Source organism: Staurois parvus, unplaced genomic scaffold (assembly GCF_062004578.1).
Source record: "Staurois parvus isolate SC_StPar_1 unplaced genomic scaffold, SC_StPar_1.0 ptg002908l, whole genome shotgun sequence".
In the NCBI taxonomy this organism is placed as follows: domain Eukaryota; kingdom Metazoa; phylum Chordata; class Amphibia; order Anura; family Ranidae; genus Staurois; species Staurois parvus.
In genome coordinates this window covers 20,440-45,736 of record NW_028320704.1, presented here as the reverse complement: position 1 = coordinate 45,736, position 25,297 = coordinate 20,440, and the positions used below count along the sequence as shown (strand labels likewise).

Sequence of the window (25,297 nt, the reverse complement as noted above, 5' to 3'; positions counted from 1 at the left end):
ACCTGGCTTCCTCTGCTGCCATTCTCAAGGCAGAGCGGAGAGCGGGAGGCAGGATAGTAAAGCACGGAGGGCGGGAGGCACAGCCACACTGAATGGAGCAGAGTTTCTTGGGTTAGTGTTCCAGATTAACTAGCAGGCGAATAGTTGCTAGGACACCGGGCGGTCCTAGCAACCAATCACCAGCTAATTAATATGAAAAGTTAACTCCTGCTCTCACCCTCCATCCAGTGCTGCTGTGCTTGCCGCTCTCCCATCTGTGTAAGGTAGGAGGTAACTCATGCAGCTCGCTGGCAAGAGCACATAGCTGTGAAGGTGGAGGAGGACAGGGGGTGACATGAATGGGGCAGTGCTGTGTGGGGGGTGATTTGAAGGGGGGGCAGATTTGAAGGGAGGGACAGAGCACAAGAGCACAATATTGTTGAGGGGAGAGTGATGTGAAGAAGGAGCAGTTCTGTGGGGGGGAGGGGAGATGTGAAGGGGGCAAGTGCTATGGGGGGTAGGTGTAAGGGGGAGCAATACTGTGGGGATGTGAAGGGGGGCAAATGCTGGTGGGGAGGGGAGATGTGATGTGAAGGGAGGCAATACTGGGGGTGTGGCATAAAGGGGGGCAAGTGCCGTGGGGGGGAGGGAAGATATAGAGGGGAGCAGTGCTGTGGGGGGAGATCTTAAAGGGGGTAGTGACGTGTGGGGGAGATGTGATGTAAAGGGGGTATAGTGCTGTGGGGGAGGGTCTTAAGAGGGCATTGCCGTAGGGGTGAAATGTGATTTAAAGGAGGGATAGTGCTGTGGGGGAGATGTGATGTAAAGGGAGGGGCAGTGCTGTTGGAGGGGGGGGGGTTATGTGAAAGGGGAGCAGTGCTGTGTGGGATGATTTGAAGGGGGGCAGTGCTGTGGGGGGGGGGCAGTACTGTGGGGGGAGAAGTGATGAAAAGGGGGGCAGTGCTGTGGGGGGAGAAGTGATGAAAAGGGTGGCAGCGCTGTGGGGGGGAGGGTGAAATGAAGGGAGGGCAGTGCTATGGGGGGTGATGTAATGGGGGGCAGTGCTGGGGTGCGGGATGATGTGAAGCGGACAGTGGACACTAATGTGAATGGGAAAATGAGATGAAGTGGAGGACTGAGGATACTGATGTAAGAATGGGATTGTGGTTTAAAATGATGGGGTTGTGATGGGAAGGATCTGAGATTTGTGATGTGGACCTCTACTGGAAGAACATTTTACTGATCAGACCGACCTCCATGAATTTTATTTTAATACCCCTGGTATAGGGCTTAGAATGGGGGTGGGAGCTGGTTTATTCTTAGGATTTGACCGGACTTCCACTTTAAAAAATATGACTATGAAACCATACAAACAATACCTATAAGCTTCCTATTTTATAGTTTTTATATTTTTCTTTTTAATATTGAAACTTTACAGCAATATAATATTACAATCATAATATATGGTTATTTTACAGCAGTATTTTTTTTTTTAACCGTTTATTCCTTTATTCTGTTCTATAATATGCGTTGTGCAGATTATATTTGACATGACTTTTAAATATTGTCCTGCTTGTGTTGTAGCCCTGATGAAGGGGGAATGGGAAAAGCCCTGAAATAAATCGGCTCTCTTTCCGGTGGTTATTTGATAAAACATTGCTTTGGACTCTGATGGTTGACGTGTGGCAGTCTCTGTTTCTTGTATAGATGGACATTCTTCAAGAATACCTTTTCTTTGGGGCTGTTTTTGGTATATATGAGCAGCCTCACCAAAGCAAGTGTCAGCTTGAGTAATGAGACCAGGTATTCTCAACCAGGGTTCCATGGAATCCTAAGGTTCCTCCAGAGGTTACTAGGAGTTCCTTGAGCAATGAGCAATTTCAGCCTCTCAGATAAGTTCCTGCTGACACCAATGATCGTTTTAGCTACCTGTAAGGGGAGAATTCTTCCCAATGACCACAATTGTAGGGAACATTCTTCCCACTGACCATCACACTAATGTATCATGAGTTGTAGATATAATAATTTTTAGCAGGGGTTCCCTGAGACTAGAAAAATATTTCAAGGGTTCCTCTGTGTTGAAAAGGCTGAGAAAGCCTGGATGAAAAGGTTTTTTATAACACTGGATCTAAATGGAGGAGCTATCACCTCTGTTTGTATGTACTCCAGTTGAATAAGAAGACCAGATACCCACAAACATTCAAGCCAGTCTTGGCAAGAACCTACCATATGTTGACTCATTCTTCTTATTCATGAATGGTGGATTAGTCACAAGCATTTTGTAGAAGCATGAAGATGGTGTGTTTCCTGACCCCATCTGTTTGGACTCCATATAACATTTTATTTGCTCATTTTGTTAATTTTTGTAAGGGCTAAGAAAGGTTTTGATGGATAGCACATGCTTTTAGCTTTTTATCAGTCTTAAACCAAGGGTTCTCGATCGTTTTTTGGAACCAGGGCCCAGTACATTCTTCCAAAACATTCCAAGCCCCAACAGTAAGTAATAAAATTTATACTCACACAATAAAATATGGGAATGCAAAACATTGAAATGCTGGAAAAATCTGGATGGGGCTGGATGTCACTGTGGAGGGGATGGGGGTTGTGGAGAGGTTAGGAGACTCAGCAGCAGACTTGGTATCCCTAGGGGATGGGGTTTCTGGAGGATGTTTGAGGATACTGTTGGAGGTTAGGGAGCTATGGAGGGCTAGAGGCTTTGCGGCAGGCTGAGGGCACTACAGGTAGTCTCTGGGTTACGAACATGATAGGGTCTGTAGGTTTGCTCTTAAGTTGAATTTGTATGTAAATTGAGACAGGTAAATCTTTTAAGGGTAAATGCCAGCCAAAAAAAATATATGTTTATGTTTTTTGGATAGCATAGGGAAGGGATAACACCCCTGTAATGTTTATTTTGCTGTCTGTGCTTCTGTTCAGAAGATTTCACCTCACTTCCTGACCCTGTGACAATTGGATTTTGAAAATTTTGGGTTCTCGTGGAAACAAGGATTGGTAATAAACCTTCAGTAGATACACCTTTTTCCCATGATAACTCTTACAGGAGTGAATTTCCCTACCAAGGGGTAGATTTCCTCTCACTTGTTTCTCCCTCCGTTAGTAAGTAGGAGTCATTCACAACTTGGATGTTCGTAACTTGGAGACTACCTGAATGCAAGACTGGGTGGCACTGTGGGAATTTGGGGGCATTGTGGAGGCTGAGGGCTCTCATGAGTCCTGGAAGCACTATGGGCCATTATGGGAGGTTGGAGGGCACTATGGGAGCGGGGGACACTGGGGAAAGTTAAGAGATCTGTAGCTGGCTGGAGGCCTGGCAGAAGGGAAGTCATGAGCCGGTGGTTGATACCACAGTCTTAAACTATGGTAAGTATTCTAGAGCCCTAGGCTTCCTCCAGAGATTATTAGGGGTTCTTTGGACCATGGCTGATTGACCTCTCATTTGATGGAGGAGCCATTTCCCCACAGGCATAAAAGCACACTCCCACACCATCCCACTCAGGCATCAATAGCGAGGCTCTTTCTTTCCAGACATCATACATCAGTATCAGAGGTTGGTCATCAGCTTTGAGGAAAGGGATTCGTCCCCGAAACGCGTCAGCCATTTGACCGCACTGACAGTGAGAACATCTTGCCCGTCGTTGTGGCCATTGTCATTTTTCTATGCTTTTTAGATACATGCTTCGTCTGTGAGTATGTTTTTATTATTTCATTCCTACAATAAACCTTGGATAATGCACTAGGTGTGTGCGCCACCTGTTTTCTCTCTATCCCATTTGATGGAGCCTTCAGGACCAATGCTACTTGGCAGAACCAATATCATGACACCAATGATATTTTTTTCTCTCATTAAGGGCGACCACTACTCTAAGGATTGTATTGTTCTCATTGACTATCAATTGACCCCTGGTGGATTGGTTTAAGCAGTGGCTCCCTGAGATCTGAAAATTATTTTGAGGGGTTCCTCTGAAGTAAAAAGTTTGAGAAAGGCTGAGTTATAGTGATAGGAAGAATATTCTATATAGAATACGCTATTTTCCACTTCTTACAATCCTTCCACAGTAAGAGAAAGTGCAATAGGTTCTTATCTGTATATTCGCCAAGTACTTAGGGTCATCTGAAGAGTTCTGAATGTTCTGAGAGCATTATCTGGGAAACACCAGAGGTACAAAACTTTGGTAGAACATGGATTTCAATAAAATTTGGATTTGGGACTGTGTGAGAAGTCAGCCCAGAGTGTTGCAGTCCTGCCCAGCCCTGAGAACATCTTATCCCACATCATGAAACTCCTATCTTCTGATTCTATCAATAACAGAATATCAGAATTGTTGGACTTCTCTCAGGCTCACAGATGTTTGGTGACGTATTGAAGCCTAGGACTGACCTTTCCTTATAATGGACTATGTTGGAAAGCTGAATTGATTTTGTGTTTTTTTTAACGAAAACCAACTGCCAGCCATAAAACGGTGGACTATAGCGTGTTTTTCAGTCTGTTTGTAGGCTGAACCAAAAGACTTTGTATCACCTACGTATTGTTGGAAAAGCTATTCTATGACATAATGCAGTCATATTGTGCACTATATCGATCTCAAAACAATGCTAGGGCAAGAAGTGATGGGAGTTCTCTCCAATGGAGAAGCAGACAAAAAACATACTTTGATCAGAGTAGGGAAGGGTTGGAGCACTTTCTATGCCTTCTCGTTCTGGCGACAACCAAACCTTCCATTTATTGTATGAAATAAGGACAGGAAGTGAGAAAAATCTCCCCAAATTGGGCTAAAGTTGGTTTTAAATAAAGCTTGTATTTACAAGAGGCTCCCATCAGTTCCAGTGAGGGTCCTTGTTGGATGTTACCAGCGTTTATGAGCGTCCATCGCTGTGTGGATCTAATTGGAAACAGCAGTAGGACGCTGGAAGATCTTCACAAGATATTTGTTGCAATTGTGCCATTTGACATCATAGTGATTAATGTAGCCAGCTCTTGCTTGGCTGTTGAGGCTTTCTAAGTGCTCGGTTTGAATTTCCATGTACACCTAGCAGAAACGAGCGTGGATACCAGAGATTTGCAACGTAAGGCTCAAGTATGAGGGAGGGTATGCAGTGAAATTTTCAGCAGGACCCAGAAGATTGTCACCTTGCCTGTGTTCATTTTAGGATTGTGCTACCAGAGAATCCTCCAAGTGGGGCCCCTGCTCCCTACTGCTGTATTTTGTAATTGACAGCTCACTAGGCTGTGAAGGTTTAGGACCTTGGGCTGATCTGAGGTGTGAAGGTGCAGGAATTGAAGTGATCTGAGCTGTGAAGGTGCAGGAAATGGGGTGATCTGAGAAGTGAAGGTGCAGGAATTTTAGCTGATCTGAGGTGTGAAGGTGCAGGAATTGGAGTGATCTGAGGTGCAAAGTTGCAGAAATCCTCCCGTGGAGTCCCTGCTCCCTACTGCCATATTCTGTCATTGACAGCTCACTAGGTTGTGAAGGTTTAGGAGTAGGTATGATCTGAGGAGTAGAGGTGCAGGAATTGGTATGAGGTATGAAGGTTCAAAAATTGGGGGTGATCTGAGGTGTGAACGTGCAGACATTTGGGTGATCTGAGGTGAAAACGTGCAGGGATTGGGGTGAACTGAGGGGTGAAGATGTAGGAATTGGGGTGATCTAAGGGGTGAAGACTCAGAAGCTGGGGCTGATCTCAGGTGTGAAGGTGGAAGAATTGGGGTGATCAGAGGGGTGAAGGTGCAGGAATTAGGGGTGAACTCAGGTGTAGAGCTGCAGGAATTGGGACTGACCTGAGGTGTGAAGGTGGAGGAACTGGGTTGATCTCATGTATGAAGGTGCAAGAATTGGGGAGATCTGAGGTGTGAAGGTGCAGGAATTGGGGTGATCTGAGGTGTGAAGACTCAGAAACTGGAGCTGATCTCAGGTGTGAAGGTACAAGAATTGGGGTGATCTGACGGATTGAGGTGCAGGAATTGGGGTGATATGAGGGGTGATGGGGGTGAAGGTGCAGGAATTGGGGTGATCTGAGGTGTGAACACTCAGAAACTGGGGCTGATCTCAGGTGTGAAGGTACAAGAATTGGGGTGATCTGACGGGTTGAGGTGCAGGAATTGGAGTGATATGAGGGGTGATGGGGGTGAAGGTGCAGGAATTGGGGTGATCTGAGGTGTAAGGATTCAGAAATTTGAACTGATCTCAGATGTGAAGATGCAGGAATTGGGGTGATTTGAAGTCTGATGGTACAAGAATTGGGGGTGATCTGAGGTGTGAAGGTGCAGGAATTGGGGTGAACTGAGGTGTGAAGGTGGAGGAACTGGTTTGATCTCGTGTATGAAGGAGCAAAACCTGGGGGTGATCTGAGATGTGAAGGTGCAGGAATTGGGGTAACCTGAGGTGTGAAGGTGGAGGAACTGGGTTGATCTCATGTATGAAGGTGTAGGAATTGCGGCGATCTGAGGTGTGAAGATTCAGAAACTGGGGCTGAACTCAGGTGCGAAGGTGCATGAATTGGGGTGATCTGAGTGGTTAAGGTGCAGGAATTTGGGTGATCTGAGGTATAGGGATTCAGAAATTTGGACTGATCTCAGGTTTGAAGGTGCAGGAATTGGGGTGATCTGAGGTATAAGGATTCAGAAATTTGGACTGATCTCAGGTTCAGGAATTGTGGTGATTTGAAGTCTGATGGTACAGGAATCGGGGGTGATCTGAGGTGTGAAGGTATAGGAATTGGGGGTGACCTGAGTAGCGAAAGTGCAGAAATTGGCGGTGATCTGAAATATGAAGATGCAGGAATTGGGGTGATCGGAGATGTACGACACACTAGTTCACTGGCATACCAGTTGTCCAATGCTTGTAAATTGACACTCAGTGTGGGAAAGGCTGATCACCCCGGCGTCGATCATTTTCTGTCATGCATCACAGTACCACTCCTATATGTCACCTCTCGCCATCATGGACGCAGCATGACACCACTGGCTTATGCCTGATGACAGGTCTGCTTATTTCTGCCGTTCGGCCATGATGAGGTTAATAGAGCGGGGCCCTTGCCCTGGCTTATCCCAGGGGTTATTAGACAGGATGCCGGATGATTATTGGAGAATAGTCCCTCTCAGCCACGGCCGTCGGTCAATCAGTGTATGCAACAGCAGCTCCAAAAGAGATAAGACAGCTATGCGGGTCATCAGCATTTTATGAATTATTGAAGTTCGGTGGCGGTATCTAGAATCCGTCTGCCCCCTCCTGTCTGTGTGCCCGGCTTAGCTGGCACCACCACCCACCATGACTCCAGTTGAGAAAGCTGGCGTACTGTGATGGTGGATTTTTTTTTTCCCACACGTGGCCACTTTGCATAGATTTTATGCTATTGAGGTCAAGAAAAATATTCCTTCTTATTCCAACTTCTGTAAATAGTAAATACTTTGCAACCGAAAAGCATTCAAGCCATCAGAAAATTCTCCTCTTGAACACACAGTCCTCAAAGCTGAAGTTTCATTTGCTTACATTTTGGCTTTGCCTATTACTCTCTCACAGGGGGGACTGACCATTTGGAAACTCGGGCACTGCCCGAGGGCCCAGGGTCAGTTGGGGGCCCCATGAGATGCCCCTGGTACCTTTTTCATAGGCTTTTTTGAGTTTGGACAAGGACACAGGGGCCCCATGATCCCCTATTGCCCAGGGGCCCCATGAGTTGTCAGTCTGCCCCTGCTCCCCCCCCCCCCCCCTTTAACATGTTAATGACATTTTTTTTATCAATCCTTTCCATTTTTCTTGAACCTGAAAGATTTTGTCTTGTCACAGTCCTAGCTCCAATTAATACAGTCGTTTCCAGGTTCCGTGAAGACTCATCAGGTATGAGATTGTCATATTGAAATTGTACCAGGCTGGACCATTTGTAAGCATGCAATACGGATCATATATGGAGCTCAAATGTAATATCTCGCTTTCTTTTTTTTTTTTTTTAGCCAGTAAGTGCAGATTTAGGCTCCTTTATAATATACATATTTGTAGAAAAAGGAGAAAAGAAAATACTTTGTTTACAGGCTCCATAGCTCAAGCTGCAGTTTCTACAGAAACATTAGTGATTCATCCCTTTTCCAGCGACTTAGGGCTCATGTACACGGGGCGTTTGAAAAACTTTCCTGACCGCTGGAAACTGACTGCTAGAAAACGTAGGTTAAAAATGGCAGTTTATGCGCGTTTAGAAGCGTTTTTAAAGGATAACCTCAGGAGACCCTCCCAAATGCCCAGAATGCATTGAAAAATAGTAAATAATTAACTATTTCAGACATTTTGTGAGAAATAGAGAGAGTAGAAGCAGAGAGTGCAGTATGTGTGGAGATGACCGGTCTTTTCTGGTTGTATTCACTATGGATCCCATCATGAGCATAATGCGGCACATTCTGACATTTTTTCCTTCACGCAAACCTGGAACTGACTGCGCTGATGTACCGGGTCCAATTGAATCCATGGAAAACGCTTTGCATGCATTTCTGATGAAAAAAAAAGTCATTGGACAGCATCTGGATATCCCACATGTAAGAAAAATATATATTAATTACATTTTTTAAATATTCTTCCCAAATATATTGACATATATTTGAAATACTACAATTCTGGCCATATTCAATATATTTAAAAAAAAAGTAAAAAAAAAAAAAAAAATATATATATATATATATATATATTTTTTTTTTTCTTTTTTCAATTTTTTTTTTTCAATTTTTATTTTACAATGCTGTTGGGGGAGCATGAATGGGATAACAGGGGTCTGAACTCTCTAGACTCCTGGCATCTCACCTGTGAGACAGAGAAAGGAATAGAGGACATGGATTCTTCAATTTCTGTCCTAGCAGCCTCAGTTTACTATGCTTCAGTTATGAATGGACACAGGAGCAATCAGTACCGATCTCTCTCTCTCCATTCAGAAATGGATGGGGCCGGTTCATGACATATTTACCTACCCCTTCCAACGCCCTCCATCCTGACACATCCCCCGCTGTGTATCCGCAGAAGCCAGCAGGAGAGAAAAGCCGGCAGTTGTGCGAAGGGGGCCTGGGAAAACAGGGGGTCACACACAGGAAGCAGAAGTGGGCAGGCCAGGGAGAGGGATTGGCTCGATGGGACGGGGTCAATTATAGCAGGATGCCCTGTGTGCTTCTACCTCCAGTAACTGAAAGCCGGCAGCAGGGAGAGGGGTAGAAACCAGCTTTAAGCTGCACAGGGCATCCTTCTGTAATTGTCCCACCCTACCAATCCCCCTGCCATCTAGGCCCCACTGTGTGCCCAAGACCGGTGATACCCCCTATAAGCAGACTTGCTGCTACCCAGGGAACTGACATGGGTCCGCCAGCTAGAAACTTAATAGGCACGGATGTCAACACTCTGACATCTCTCCCATTTTGTAGGGATCTACTGATCAGAGCAGACTCCACTCCGAGTGAAAGGGGCCTTATAGTTTCTTTTAAAGTACTGAGAATTTTGTTCTTCTGGGATTGCTTTGGATCTCGAAATTTTAAATCCAGCGAAATTTTAGCCATGACCCCTTTGGTCACTAAAATAATAAACTCCAACCCTGAATGCATCAAATAATGTTTCAAGGTGCTTTTGGGTCTTAGAAAATAGTAGGATGTGCAAGGATGGTCCGAACACCCTCAGGCACCTGTAGATGCCTGCAACACATGCATATGGATATACTGTAGTAGGGAAGAGTCAGGGCTTTTTTTTTTACTGTCTGTGTCCCCTTTAGGAAGGTTGATGCTCTGTCTTATTGGCTTTGTCACCAGGACTAAAAGTGAGGGGAAATCCAAACATTTTGAGCTGCCTAACTTCTCTTGTGATCCAATGACAGTTCTCTCGATTGGTGCTATCAGAAGACAGCTGACCTGATTGATGCCACCTAAAATGGCAAAGTGGCCCGTGGTTTTACGTTCAAGAATTTTGTCACTACTCTTCAGCTGAGCCACCTTGCTGCAGTACTTACCTGTATCCCTAAGCCTCCTATACCCTCCAAGTCTGCCTTAAGCCTTTGGGTACTCTGTACCTGAAGGTCACTCGCAGTCAGTGTGTCCTCTAGTGACTCCAGTGCACCCAGTTCCTCCAAGTACTCTCCCAGTAATGTGTCCTTTAGGGATTTCAGTATGCCCAATGACTCCAAGTGCACTTCCAGTCATTGTGCCATCCAGTGACTCCACGTGCACTTCCAGTCCATGTATTCTCCAGTGAGTCCAAGGTGTCTAGTTATTCCAGGTGTGTTCTCAGTACAGATGTCATCTAGTAACTCCAGGGCACCCAGTACCTCCAGGTGCGCTCCCAGTATCGTCTAGTGACTCCAGTGTGACCAGTGATTCCAAGTGTACTCTCAGTCCACGTGTCATCTAGTGACTCTTAGTGTGTACAAGTGTACTCGCAGCCCACGTACCATCGTGTGATTCCAGTGCACACAGTGACTTCAAGTGCACTCCCAATCCATGTGTCATCAAGTGAGTCTAGTGTGCCCAGTGACTCAGTGTGATTCCAGTCCACGTGTCTATAGACTTCAGTACACCCAGTGACTCAAGGTGCCCTACCATTCCACTGATAGTGCAGTCCAAACCTGACAGAGGCTTCAACCATTCAATACTCTATCCTTGAAAAAAAAGGTCCTTAAATAGTTCATGTCTTATGTAGTGACTCCAGTGCGCCCAATGAGTCCAAGTGTATTCTCAGTCCATGTCTCATCTAGTGACTCCAATGCGCTCAATGAGTCCAAATGTACTCCCATGCCATGACTCATCTAGTGACTCCAGTGCGCCAAGTAAGTCCTTGTGTACTACCAGTCCATGTCTCATCTAGTGACTCCAGTGCGCCAAGTAAGTCCTTGTGTACTACCAATCCATGTCTCATCTAGTGAGTCCAGTGCGCCCAGCAAGTCCAAGTGTAGTCCCATTCCATGACTCATCTAGTGACTCCAGTGCGCCCAGTGAGTCTAAGTGTTCTCCCAGTCCATATCTCATCTAGTGACTCCAGTGCGCCCAGCAAGTCCAAGTATACTCCCAGTCCATGTCTCAACTAGTGACTCCAGTGCGCCCAGCAAGTCCAAGTGTAGTCCCAGGTCCATGTGGCATCTAATAACTCTAATGCGCCTAGTGGGTCCAAGTGTACTCCCAATGCATGTGACATCTAATAACTCTAATGCACTCAGTGAGTTCAAATGTACTCCCAGTCCATGTCTCATCTAGTGACTCCAGTGCGCCTAGTGAGTCCAAGTGTACTCCCAGTCCGTGTCTCATCTAGTGTCTCCAGTGCTCCCAGTGAGTCCAAGTGTACTCCCAGTCCGTGTCTCATCTAGTGACTCCAGTGCGCCCAGCAAGTCCAAGTGTACTCCCATGTGACATCTAATAACTCCAATGCGCCTAGTGGGTCCAAGTGTACTCCCAGTCCATGTCTTATCTAGTGACTCCAGTGCGCCCAGCAAGTCCAAGTGTACTCCCAATGCATGTGACATCTAATAACTCCAATGCGCTCAGTGAGTTCAAATGTACTCCCAGTCCATGCCTCATCTAGTGACTTCAGTGCGCCTAGTGAGTCCAAGTGTACTCCCAGTCCATGCCTCATCTAGTGACTTCAGTGCGCCTAGTGAGTCCAAGTGTACTCCCAGTCCATGCCTCATCTAGTGACTTCAGTGCGCCTAGTGAGTCCAAGTGTACTCCCAGTCTGTGTCTCATCTAGTGACTCCAGTGCTCCCAGTGAGTCTAAGTGTACTCCCAGTCCATGTCTCATCTAGTGACTCCAGTGCGCCTAGTGAGTCCAAGTGTACTCCCAGTCCATGTCTCATCTAGTGACTCCAGTGCGCCTAGTGAGTCCAAGTGTACTCCCAGTCTATGTCTCATCTAGTGACTCTAGTGCGCCTAGTGAGTCCAAGTGTAATCCCAGTCCGTGTCTTATCTAGTGATTCCAGTGCGCCCCTTGAGTCCAAGTGTACTCCCAGTCCACTAGTCCACTGGTAGTGTAGTCCAAACCTAACATGGACTTTAATAATTTCATACTCTATCATAAATAAAAAATAATACATTTAGCCTTAGAAACACTTTAACTTGGAAGGATCAGGGGACAATGGCAGTTGGTACAGGTTTTTAACCTATCCAGAGCCCTGAATGGGTAGTGTCTCTTTAAAGATAAAGGAAAAATGCATTTCCAGAAGTTTATATAAATTTTGAATTTCTCAGGAGTATGGTATGTTTTTTTTTATTAATGTTAACTTTTGTATGTTTCCATTCACCTCTACAGATGCAGCCAAGTTGCACCGTTGTGATGGACACTCTTGTAACCCACCAGTTGGGAACCTTGCAACTGGCCGGATACCGGTCACACTCACCACTTGTGGAAAGGATGCCAGCGAACTATACTGCTTTTACACCGAGGGCCAGTTATTCCACAAGGCCCCGGCCTCCTGTGGTCCACCCCAGTGTACAAAGTGTAGTCATAATCAACCTGAGAATTCCCACCTACCTGCTCACATGACAGATGATGTGTTCTCAAGTCCGGCTACGTGGTGGCAGTCCGCCCAAAGTGTCCTCCGGGAGGAGATAAGGCTGGACTTCGAGACAGAGTTCTACCTGACCCATGTCATCATGGTCTTCAAGTCTCCCCGCCCAGCAGCCATGGTGCTGGAGAGGTCTGGGGACCACGGCAAGACCTGGCGGTCTTATAAATACTTTGCAACTAACTGTACAGCCACTTTCGGTTTGGCAGATGACATGTTCGAGGAGGGAGCACGGTGTACTTCCAGGTATTCGGACTCCTGGCCCTGTACAAAAGGGGAGGTAAGAAGTCTTCCATCTGTACAAGAAAAAAAAATGGCAACCACCCCAACCTAGAGCTACCCTTTGCAGCAAGGTGCCCATGGAAGGGCAACGAACATCACAAACAAAAGATTTCCCAGCACACTTTCTGGCCAGCCTGAAAAACAACCAAATTGACCCTGTCTAACAATTCACATTAAAAACAGAGGGTTTTGTTTGCACACATTTCCAATTATATCCATAAGCCGCAGTGCCCACGTCAAGGCTCCTCTGTATACTGCAGTCCTAACTCTATAATTTGGGAGTCCCCCAGTTGGAGCACATATAGCAGTGGATAGACTAAGGGCAGGTATGCCTAGAGGGAGTCCATCCCCTCCTTTTATAGGCTGGCTGGAGAGTGTGCTGGGAAATCCTTTGTTTGTGAAGAGGTCTTCCATGCAGCCTAAAGCAGAACTATTTACATAGATTAAATACGTATAAGGACAACTGTTTTGCCTATAATTCTACTGTAAGCGCTGCAGTAAAACTAATTGGCTCATTGTCCTGCTTCCCCCTTCTCCTGGACTGAGCTCTGTTGATACCAAGTCCTACTCAGATACTTACACTGCTTGCAAAAAAAAAAAATTCAATACAGAGCTGCATTCGTTTGTGTCTTTTATAAATGCCCGGAGTCCAGCTTTAAAGAGAACCTGTCATCACATTACACACTTAACACATAGTTTGTCTTTTTAGCTTTCTCCACAGAAAATAACGTTGGTTTTCTAAGATGTAATGCGGTTCTGCAGTCCTTTAAGATACAAATGGTGCTTAGTGAAATTCTTTTTAACCTCTTGGTGCTGGCCTAACGCAAATGTGCAGCCTCCCGGCATCTGGGCCTAGACACTGAGTGGCCGCACATTTGCGTTCTATTAAAAAAACACATATGTGCTGAGAGCGCGTGCCGCACACGCTCCCAGCACACAAGTTCAGTACTCACGGGAAGGTCCTCATCTCCTCTTTTGATTGGGACCTTTCCCGATCATGTGGCAGCGAATCATGGCAGTCACATGACCCTAAAACCCCGCCCCACCTCCCAGCTTCTGGAACCCCTAAAGGGCCGGGAGGCGCCGGCGCCAAGGGGTAAACAGCCATTCAAGGCCATTCAATTATATCTGTAAGACTAGATGTCCAGAGCACCCCACCCCACCCTTCCATCAGATGTCAAGAGCCCACCCTCCAAAGGAAGAAATGTGCCATCATGTCAAATGTGCTTCTGCCGGGAAGAAGCTGGGGGCAGAGCTGGGAAACAAAGTGCAGGGTCTGGAGGAGGACCAGAGGGCTGGAGTCAGCTGCTGGAGAATGCTGAGACCAGGGGAGGCAGAGATGAGGGGGTGCTGCGATTGCACAGAGAAGTGCAGGATCTGTGGGAGGAGTTCTGTCCTTCTCTTTGCTGCCGACTGCTGAGACAAGGAGAGGTGTGGCAGAGACAAGCCTCTCCATGGCTACCTGGAGAAGCACAGGAGCTGGCAGAGGAGTTCTGTCTGCCTCTCCTCTGCTGACTGTTGGGACAAGGTGTGGGAAGAGATGAGGGGGGTGCCCTAGCTGCAGGAGAGGTGCAAAGGCCACATGAAATGGCCTGGTGGGCCGGATAAGGCCCATTAGTGTATGGCTAATGCAGTGATACAAAAACTGCATTTGTGCTAAAATATGAAATTCCACTTAGTTTCCCTTAATCTGAGTTCTGTGTAATCTTTTCTAGGTAGATTCCAGAAAACACTTCACAAGGTGGGAGGATTATGAGGAGCTATTTTGTACGTCAGATACAGTTTATACATTCAAAAAACATCCAACGCTTTGTTCCTCTTTCCCTTGACTCCCGTGACCTTCCTTCCCCTCCAAACCCTCGTCATCTCCCTTTCTGATTCCAGTGGGAATCACCTCTGCTCTTCAACACTGCATTGTGGTGGGGCTGTAGTACCCACGCCCATAATCAAGATGGTTTGAAAGTTCTCGGTTACCTGAAGACTTGGTTGGCCCCAAACCCTTATGCAGAAGCCATGCACATAACCAGTCCTCTAGGGCCCTAGCATTATTCTCCTATGAGCGCTCTACTGAAAGTAATGCAAATGTTTTCCTCTTTCTCTTGACCCCCATGACCTTCCTTCTCCTCCAAACCTTCTTCATCAACCTTACTGATTGCTATGGGAATCACCTCTGCTCTTCAGTACTGCATTGTGGTTGGGCTGGAGTACTCACGCTCATATTCAAGATGCCTAAAAGTTCTCAGCTACCCAAAGACGTTCTTGGCCCCAACCATTATGCAGAAGCCATGCACATAACCAGTCTTCTAGGGCCCTAGCATTATTCTCCTATGAGCGCTCTACTGAAAGTAATGCAAATGTTTTCCTCTTTCTCTTGACCCCCATGACCTTCCTTCTCCTCCAAACCTTCTTCATCTCCCTTTCTGATTGCTATGGGAATCACCTCTGCTCTTCAGTACTGCATTGTGGTTGGGCTGGAGTACCCACACCCATAATCAAGATGGTTTGAAAGTTCTCGGTTACCTGAAGACTTGGTTGGCCCCAAACCCTTATGCAGAAGCCATGCACATAACCACTCTTCTAGGGCCCTAGCTTTATTCTCCTATGAGCGCTCTACTGAAAGTAATGCAAATGTTTTCCTCTTTCTCTTGACCCCCCATGGCCTTCCTTCTCCTCCAAACCTTCTTCATCTCCCTTTCTGATTGCTATGGGAATCACCTCTGCTCTTCAGTACTGCATTGTGGTTGGGCTGGAGTACCCACGCTTATATTCAAGATGCCTAAAAGTTCTCAACTACCCGAAGACGTGGTTGGCCCCAACCATTATGCAGAAGCCATGCACATACCAGTCTTCTAGGGCCCTAGCGTTATTCTCCTATGAGCGCTCTACTGAAAGTAATGCAAACGGCTTCCTCTTTCTCTTGACCAGCATTACCTTCCTTCTCCTCCAAACTCTCTTCATCTCCCTTTCTGATTGCTATGGGAATCACCTCTGCTCTTCAAAACACCATTGCGGTTGGGCTGGAGTACCCACGCCCATATTTAAGATGCTGAAAAGTTCTCAGCTACCTGAAGACTTGGTTGGCCCCAACCCTTATGCAGAAGCCATGCACATAACCATTCTTCTAGGGCCCTAGCATTATTCTCCTACAACGGGCCCTACCGAAAGTAATGGAAAAGTGTGCATAATTTTATTTTTAACTCTTCTACAGTAACTCTTCTTCCTCTTTTTTATTGCAGGTAAATAATGGATTCCAAGCAGAAGCAACAAGCCGTCATTGAGTTCTTGGCAAAGGAGGAGCGCAGGCTGTCTGACATCCACAGAAGGTTACAGAACCATTGACAAGAGCAATGTCTTGTCCTTGGTGACTGGTGTCATCTCCGTAAATATTCTGTAGTCTTCTGTGGATGTTGGACAGCCTGCACCTTTCCTTTGTCAAGAACTCAATGATGGATCTTTGCTTCTGCTTGGAATCCATTGTTTGCCTACAATAAAAAAAGAAGAAAAGTTACTGCAGAGGAAGAGTTAGTTCACCAGCATGTGAAATTTCAAGCACATATGTAAGTTGAAAAAAACTTTTACTTTTGGTACAGCCCTCATATTGCCACCCAACAAACAATACTGTATCGGCCAACTCCTCCTGGTTCCTGGGGAGCCAGTCCATAGAACATTATCCATGAAATGATTCTGGGTAGTTATTTGAATGCGCATGAGATAGACACAGATGTATGGGTACTAACCCCCTGAACCTTCAGGAGGTACTTGCCCTGCTGTTCTAACATCTTCCCCTTCCTATGTTTCTTGTGTACATGTATTCCCATCTAATGAGTTCACACATCATGCATACCAGGACTGGATAAATCCCAAGAGCCAGGCAGCCAATGCACCTTAAAGATTACAGCCAGGGCCATGGATAAAGAGGTACCACCAGTCTTCATGTATGGGGCCCAGACTAGCAGGGATGCCCCGGATGTGAGCAGGGGCAGTAATTGGCATGGCGAGGGGGGCAATTACTGTAACCAATCCCCTGTATGGCTCTCTCTGCAGCAGCTGAAAACTGCCTTCTTCTCTCCCTCCCACTGGCTTTCAGCTGCTGCAGAGAGATCCATGCAGGGGATCAGTTACGGTAACTGCACCCATCACCCTTCCTGTTTCCCCCTGCTGCCCAGGCCCTCCCGTGTACCCCCTCCCCCGCAGTACCCATATGGAAGAAAAATATATTTGAAATATATTTTAAAAATACTCTTCCCAAATATATTCACTTATATTTGAAATACTACAATTTTGGCCATATTCAACGTATTTCAATAAATATATATATATATATATATATATATATACTGCATGTGTTTTTTATACATTACAAAATATATGAAAAATATTTTTAAAAATATATATTTTTTTTACATATCTTCAGATTTTTATTAACATATAAAAAAGTCATTTTAACATATATATTTTTTCATATATTTGTAAATACATTCCAAAAATGTAGATTTGTATTTTTAAAGACATGCAGTATATTTGAAATATATTTTTAAAATATTTTGTAATTAAAACACATTTCAACATGCAGTGTATATATATATATATATATATATATTGAAATATATTGAATATGGCTAAAATTGTAGCATTTCAAATATATGTCAATATATTTGGGAACACTATTTTTAAAATATATTTCATATATATTTTTATTCCATGTGATTACTGCTGATTTCCCTCCTCTCCTTCCCGCCGGCAGGTGCAAGCACACAATGGGATCATTCAGGATGGAGAGTGGTGGAAGGGTCCGGAAAATATGTTACATTTTAAAGCCCATTCCTTTCCAGAATGAACGCAGTGAGTGATCGGTGCCAGCCACTCACTGTGTTCATTCATAACTGAAGCATAGCAAAACGTGTTTTTTTTTTTCACGAGGGGGGGGGGGGGGCTATCAAGTTGGCTGTATGGGGCCCCGTGGTCTCTAACAGCAGCTCTGATTACAGCTGGTGCCAACTTTTGATATTGGATGTTGGTAGTAGAGCTGGCTCCTAAAAAGAACTCCTGCTTTCTCCTGGTTTGGACAGACTGATGCCTGAATTCCATATTAAATTGTCCGCCTCTGATGTACACCCCAAAACATCCGTACAGCTTGGCTATGTGTCCAAAATACAAATACAATCTCATTATGGTTTTGGGGGTTCCAGAAAGCCCCTTCATTGAGGACTTCATAGGCGATGGTTGACTGGACAAAGGATCTGGGCAATAAAAGTTTGGAAATCCTGGAGCTAAATTTGGAAGCAGGATAAGATGTTAAACCAGTGATTGGAGCGGACCTTATGGTTCTTCCCAAAATAAATGGGAAATTCTCTGTACTTTTACAAACTTTGAGATGTTTCCAGTACCGGAAGAGGTTTGTCCAGCTCATTGGGTGGCTGCCCCTCCTGCCCACCCCTTGTCGCGGCCCTGGATGTTACTCCAAGGGCCAAGTCAGGGCCCTGGTGCACTTGAGAGGTGCTTGAGAAAAGAGCCGTCACACAAATTGGACTAGTCGCCTCCACTGGGCTCCACCATCTTTTAATCAAGATTTCCAGAATATAAAAGGCAGCAAGGAGGAAGCCTGGAGGATTGCATGGAGGGATGCGCCCCGACTTTACCTGGATTCCAACTGGAAGCTCTAAGCTATGGCGGAGCTTGGGTCAGAGTGTCACCAGCCCAGGAATTTGGGGAAAATCATCCAAATAGACTAATAAATGTGCGGTTCGTTTTGTTCCAAATCGATATTTGGACGAAATTTTCATTATTCAGAGATTCGGATGTATCCAAATTTCTTAATTACAATAGTAATACGTAGGGATGCACCGATGCTGCTTTTTTTTTTTCGGCGAGAATAAGTACTGATACTTTCGGTCGAGTACTCGCCGATACTTTGCGGTGCAATTTGCTTTACTGGACACAAATTGCAGCGCAAAGCATAGTATTCGCTTCGAACAGGAATGCAACAGCTTTTCCTATACATAGTTTCAGTACTTTGTGGTGCAATTTGCTTTATTGGACGCAAATGGCAGCGCAAAGAATAACAGGAATGCAACAGCTTGGCCTATACATGATTCAGTACTTCGCCCCTTCTCTTGTAGGTGATATTTCGTGCCATAACTCCGGCGAACAGGATTGAAGACCCCTACAGCCTCCAGGCCCAGGACCAGCTAAAGATCACCAACCTCCGGCTCCTCCTTTTAAAGAGACAGGAATGCCCCTGCCAAAGCACGCCCGGGTCCTTGGAGAAGCCGCAAAGGTTCGCTCATTACGCCATCTACGACCTCATCGTCCGCGGAAGCTGCTTCTGCAACGGACACGCCGAGGAGTGCGAGCAGACTGGGAACGCGGCAGGTGTGGACACCATGGTGAGTCAAGGAAAATATTATTGCTGAACTCCAGGATAAGCCGGTATTGTCTAAATCCATTCATTGTGTGTCTTCTCCTTGAAACTCGTGAGATTTGTGTATTTCTTCCAGATCTGGGCACATTTCCTGTAATAAAGACCACTCACTGCTGCCCTCTCTCCTTGTGCAGGGTGACTGGTCTTGTCTCCACCCCCAGTTTTCTGTAGTAGGTGGAATCTGCTGGGCCCCTCCCACAGCTCTGCTCTCTGCACAGGCTATATACAGTCCAGTGATGATGTCACCGCTAATGTTACAAAGCTGTTAGGTGCTTAATTATATCCTTTATGGCTATTGATGATTATATCAACTACCTGGGTTAGTAAACCCCAGACCCCGCATTCACTATATCCGCTCTCCCCGGACCCCGCATTCACTATATCCGCTCTCCCCGGACCCCGCATTCACTATATCCGCTCTCCCCGGGCCCCGCATTCACTATATCCGGTCTCCCCGGACCCCGCATTCACTATATCCGCTCTCCCCGGACCCCGCATTCACTATATCCGCTCTCCCCGGACCCCGCATTCACTATATCTGGTCTCCCCGGACCCTGCATTCACTATATCTGGTCTCCCCGGACCCCGCATTCACTATATCCGCTCTCCCCGGACCCCGCATTCACTATATCTGGTCTCCCCGGACCCCGCATTCACTATATCCGCTCTCCCCGGACCCCGCATTCACTATATCTGGTCTCCCCGGACCCCGCATTCACTATATCCGCTCTCCCCGGACCCCGCATTCACTATATCCGCTCTCCCCGGACCCCGCATTCACTATATCCGCTCTCCCCGGACCCCGCATTCACTATATCCGCTCTCCCCGGACCCCGCATTCACTATATCTGGTCTCCCCGGACCCTGCATTCACTATATCTGGTCTCCCCGGACCCCGCATTCACTATATCCGCTCTCCCCGGACCCCGCATTCACTATATCCGCTCTCCCCGGACCCCGCATTCACTATATCCGCTCTCCCCGGACCCCGCATTCACTATATCCTCTCTCCCCGGACCCCGCATTCACTATATCCGCTCTCCCCGGACCCCGCATTCACTATATCCGCTCTCCCCGGACCCCGCATTCACTATATCTGGTCTCCCCGGACCCCGCATTCACTATATCTGGTCTCCCCGGACCCCGCATTCACTATATCCGCTCTCCCCGGACCCCACATTCACTATATCCGCTCTCCCCGGACCCCGCATTCACTATATCTGGTCTCCCCGGACCCCGCATTCACTATATCCGCTCTCCCCGGACCCCGCATTCACTATATCCGGTCTCCCCGGACCCCACATTCACTATATATGGTCTCCCTGGACCCTGCATTCACTATATCCGCTCTCCCCGGACCCCGCATTCACTATATCCGGTCTCCCCGGACCCTGCATTCACTATATCCGCTCTCCCCGGACCCCGCATTCACTATATCCGCTCTCCCCGGACCCCGCATTCACTATATCCGCTCTCCCCGGACCCTGCATTCACTATATCCAGTCTCCCCGGACCCCGCATTCACTATATCCGCTCTCCCCGGGCCCTGCATTCACTATATCTGCTCTCCCCAGACCCTGCATTCACTATATCCGCTCTCCCCGGACCCCGCAATCACTATATCCGCTCTCCCCAGACCCCGCATTCACTGTATCTGCTCTCCCCGGACCCTTCATTCACTATATATGGTCTCCCAGGACCCCGCATTCACTATATCCACTCTCCCCGGACCCCGCATTCACTGTATCTGTATTTGGTCTCCCTCAGTACACACAACATGGAAATGCAATTGTTTTAGTAAATATAAATTGTTAAATACCTTTTCTCATCAGCAATATATAGCAGTCTTATGACTTCTATCAGTGTTCAGCAGAGCACTGATTAAAGCTTGTAGGAGGAGTTTTCTTTCTGCTCTAGGAGGATGCAGAACTCCTGACCTCTGTCTGGACAGTGCTGATTGGCCCTGTGCTGATCACATGCACTCTCCCAAGAAAAAAAAAAACCCTCTTTAGTAATACACACCAAACTGAGCATGTGCAGAGTGACTCCACACGATATGTCTTATCAGGAGATAAGAGGGGGGACACTGGAAGAAGGGGGGGATCAGAGAAGGCAGGATCAGACCTCCTTTTTCCACAGTGCGGAGGGAAAACCCCTTAGGTCCCGCAGTGAGTATAACAAGCATGCTTTACTGCATCTACAGACTGATTGGACTGCTGGGGGTTTAGTAACACTTTATATGAACATTTTTTGTGCCTGAAGCTTAACTTTAACAACAGAATGAAGTTGTTTTAAACATTTGCAGCGAATGAAACTTTCAGCGACATTTGTGTCCCTTATCCTAAAATTCTTTTCTCTTTCTCTCATCAGGAGATGCAGCTGTGGACTGAAGATCAGCCATATACAAGAGGGTTATATACTGTCACCTCCAGCTCCCACTTACATATGGCCGATCCTCAGTCAACAGCTGCAACTCTTGGTAAGTGAAAGAGAAATCCTTTGTTCACATTTTCCCATTCTTTATTTCAATCTCAGTGCTGCTGATCTCCTCCAGCCTCTTTCAGACGCTTCATGTCTACATGCACTTGCTCCAGCGTCAGCAGCACATTGTTGCTCTGATCTAGCTTCTTAATAGTGACAACAATGGACCATGCCCAATATGAGTTGGTAGTCTCCATGGGGGTTGCATGTGACAGGGTGACAACACAGGAACACAAATGGGAGATAAGGACAGGTGTTGTCACCTCATAACAGGAAGTGTCTGAAGACGGACCTTCACGACAGGATGGCCAGATTCATTTTTAGACAGATTGAAACAATATTATGTGCTGGTAGTCTCCATGGGGGTTGCATGTGACAGGGTGACAAAACAAGAACACAAACAGGAGACAAGGACAAGTGTTGTCACCCCATAACAGGAAGTGTCAACGGTTGACCATGCCCACCCAATATTTGTTGGTAGTCTCTATCGGGGGTGCATGTGACAGAGTGACAACGCATGAACACAAATGGGAGATAAGGATAAGTGGTGTCACCCCATAACAGGAAGTGTCAACGGTTGACCGTGCCCGCTCAATATTTGTTGGTAGTCTCTATCGGGGGGTGCATGTGACAGGGTGACAACACAGGAACACAAATGGGAGATAAGGACAGGTGTTGTCCCCTCATAACAGGAAGTGTCTGAAGACGGACCTTCACGACAGGATGGCCAGATTCATTTTTAGACAGATTGAAACAATATTATGTGCTGGTAGTCTCCATGGGGGTTGCATGTGACAGGGTGACAAAACAAGAACACAAACAGGAGACAAGGACAAGTGTTGTCACCCCATAACAGGAAGTGTCAACGGTTGACCATGCCCACCCAATATTTGTTGGTAGTCTCTATCGGGGGTGCATGTGACAGAGTGACAACGCATGAACACAAATGGGAGATAAGGATAAGTGGTGTCACCCCATAACAGGAAGTGTCAACGGTTGACCGTGCCCGCCCAATATTTGTTGGTAGTCTCTATCGGGGGGTGCATGTGACAGGGTGACAACACAGGAACACAAATGGGAGATAAGGACAGGTGTTGTCACCTCATAACAGGAAGTGTCTGAAGACGGACCTTCACGACAGGATGGCCAGATTCATTTTTAGACAGATTGAAACAATATTATGTGCTGGTAGTCTCCATGGGGGTTGCATGTGACAGGGTGACAAAACAAGAACACAAACAGGAGACAAGGACAAGTGTTGTCACCCCATAACAGGAAGTGTCAATGGTTGACCATGCCCGCCCAATATTTGTTGGTAGTCTCTATCGGGGAGTGCATGTGACAGAGTGACAATGCATGAACACAAATGGGAGACAAGTACAAGTGTTGTCACCCAGTAACAGGAAATGTCAATTGTGGGCCATGCCTTCCCAATATTTGTTGGTAGTCTCCATCAGGGATGCATGTGACAGGGTGACAACGCAGGAACACAAATGGGAGTTAAGGACGAGTGTTGTCACCCTGTAACAGGAAATGTCAATTGAGGATCATGCCTGACCAGTAATTGTTGGTAGTCACCTTTGGGAGTACATGTGACAGGGTGACAACACAGGAACACTAATAGGAGACAACAACAAGTGTTGTCACCCCGTAACAGGAAATGTCAATTGAGGATCATGCCTGACCAGTAATTGTTGGTAGTCACCTTCGGGAGTACATGTGACAGGGTGACAACACAGGAACACTAATAGGAGACAACGACAAGTGTTGTCACCCCGTAACAGGAAGTATCAGTGGTGGACCCTACCTGCTCATTATGTCTTGGTGGTCTGCATCGGGGGGAGCATGTGACAGGGAGACAGAACAGAAACACAGATGGAAGACAAGGACAAGTGTTGTCACACCGTAACAGGAAATGTCAACTATGGACCATGCCTGCCCAATATTTGTTGGTTATCTCCATCCGGGGTGCATCTAACAGGGTGACAATGCAGGAACACAAATAGGAAATAAGGACAAGTGTTGTCACCCTGTAACAGGAAATGTCAACTATGGACCATGCCTTCTCAATATGTGTTTGGTAGTCTCCATCGGGGGTGCATGTGACAGGGTGACAATGCAGGAACACAAATGGGAGACAAGGACAAGTGTTGTCACACCGTAACAGGAAATGTCACCTATGGGCCATGCCTGCCCTATATTTGTTGGTAGTCTCCATCTGGGGTGCATGTGACAGGGTGAAAATGCAGGAACACTAATAGGAGACAAGGACAAATGTTGTCACCCCATAACAGGAAGTGTCAACTATGGACCATGCCTGCCCTATATTTGTTAGTAGTCTCCTTCGGGAGTGCATGTGACAGGGTGACAACGCAGGAACACAAATGGGAGACAAGGACAAGTGTTGTCACCAGAGGCGGACTGACAACTCATGGGGCCCCCGGGCAATAGGGGATCATGGGGCCCCTGTGTCCTTGCCCAAACTCAACAAAGCCTATGAAAAAGGTACCAGGGGCATCTCATGGGGCCCCCTACTGACCCTGGGCCGTCGAGCAGTGCCCGAGTTTCCAAATGGTCAGTCTGCCCCTGGTTGTCACCCCATAACAGGAAGTGTCAACTGTGGACCATGCCTGCCCTATATTTGTTAGTAGTCTCCTTCGGGAGTGCATGTGACTGGGTGACAACGCAGGAACACAAATGGGAAATAAGGACAAGTGTTGACACACCGTAACAGGAAATGTCACCTATGGACCATACCTGCCCTATATTTGTTGGTAGTCTCCATCAGGGGTGCATCTAACAGGGTGACAATGTAGGAACACAAATGGGAAATAAGGACAAGTGTTGTCACCCCATAACAGGAAGTGTCAACTATGGACCATGCCTGCCCAATATTTGTTAGTAGTCTCCTTCGAGAGTGCATGTGACAGGGTGACAACGCGGGAACACAAATTGGAAATAAGGACAAGTGTTGTCACCCTGTAACAGGAAGTGTCAACTATGGATCATGCCTGCCCAATATTTGTTAGTAGTCTCCTTCGAGAGTGCATGTGACAGGGTGACAACGCGGGAACACAAATGGGAAGTAAGGACAAGTGTTGTCACCCCATAACAGGAAGTGTCAACTATGGATCATGCCTGCCCAATATTTGTTAGTAGTCTCCTTCGGGAGTGCATGTGACAGGGTGACAACGCGGGAACACAAATGGGAAGTAAGGACAAGTGTTGTCACCCCATAACAGGAAGTGTCAACTATGGATCATGCCTGCCCAATATTTGTTAGTAGTCTCCTTCGGGAGTGCATGTGACTGGGTGACAACGCGGGAACACAAATGGGAAATAAGGACAAGTGTTGTCACCCTGTAACAGGAAGTGTCTAAAAGAACCATATTTAGAAAGACTGAAACGATATGAACAGGTTAAAGCCGACGTGAGATTTTAGTCTTTGGGGTTTGGATCTTCTTCCATTTGATTGAATAGTTCTTTAGGGCAGGAATGTGTTTGCTCACTGTAGACTTCAGCTGTGTGTCATGTCATGATAACATCAGTTCGATGTCCTGGCGCTGTATATCAGCGGTATTAGTAGTTTTTGTTTTGCCCTACGAGACA

General features: G+C 46.6%; 1 protein-coding gene across 1 annotated transcript in view; it reads left to right on the top strand.

Annotated features, from left to right (window-relative positions):
• Positions 1-25,297, top strand: part of LOC149428937 (netrin-4-like) — a gene marked incomplete at its 3' end in the record, with an annotated part of 53,653 nt that overhangs the window by 11,751 nt on the left and 16,605 nt on the right. Inside the window, exons 2-3 of the mRNA XM_089666917.1 lie at positions 12,249-12,784; positions 18,906-19,172. Of these exons, the coding sequence (XP_089523043.1) occupies positions 12,249-12,784; positions 18,906-19,172 (803 nt within the window). The remainder of the gene's footprint in view (positions 1-12,248; positions 12,785-18,905; positions 19,173-25,297) is intronic.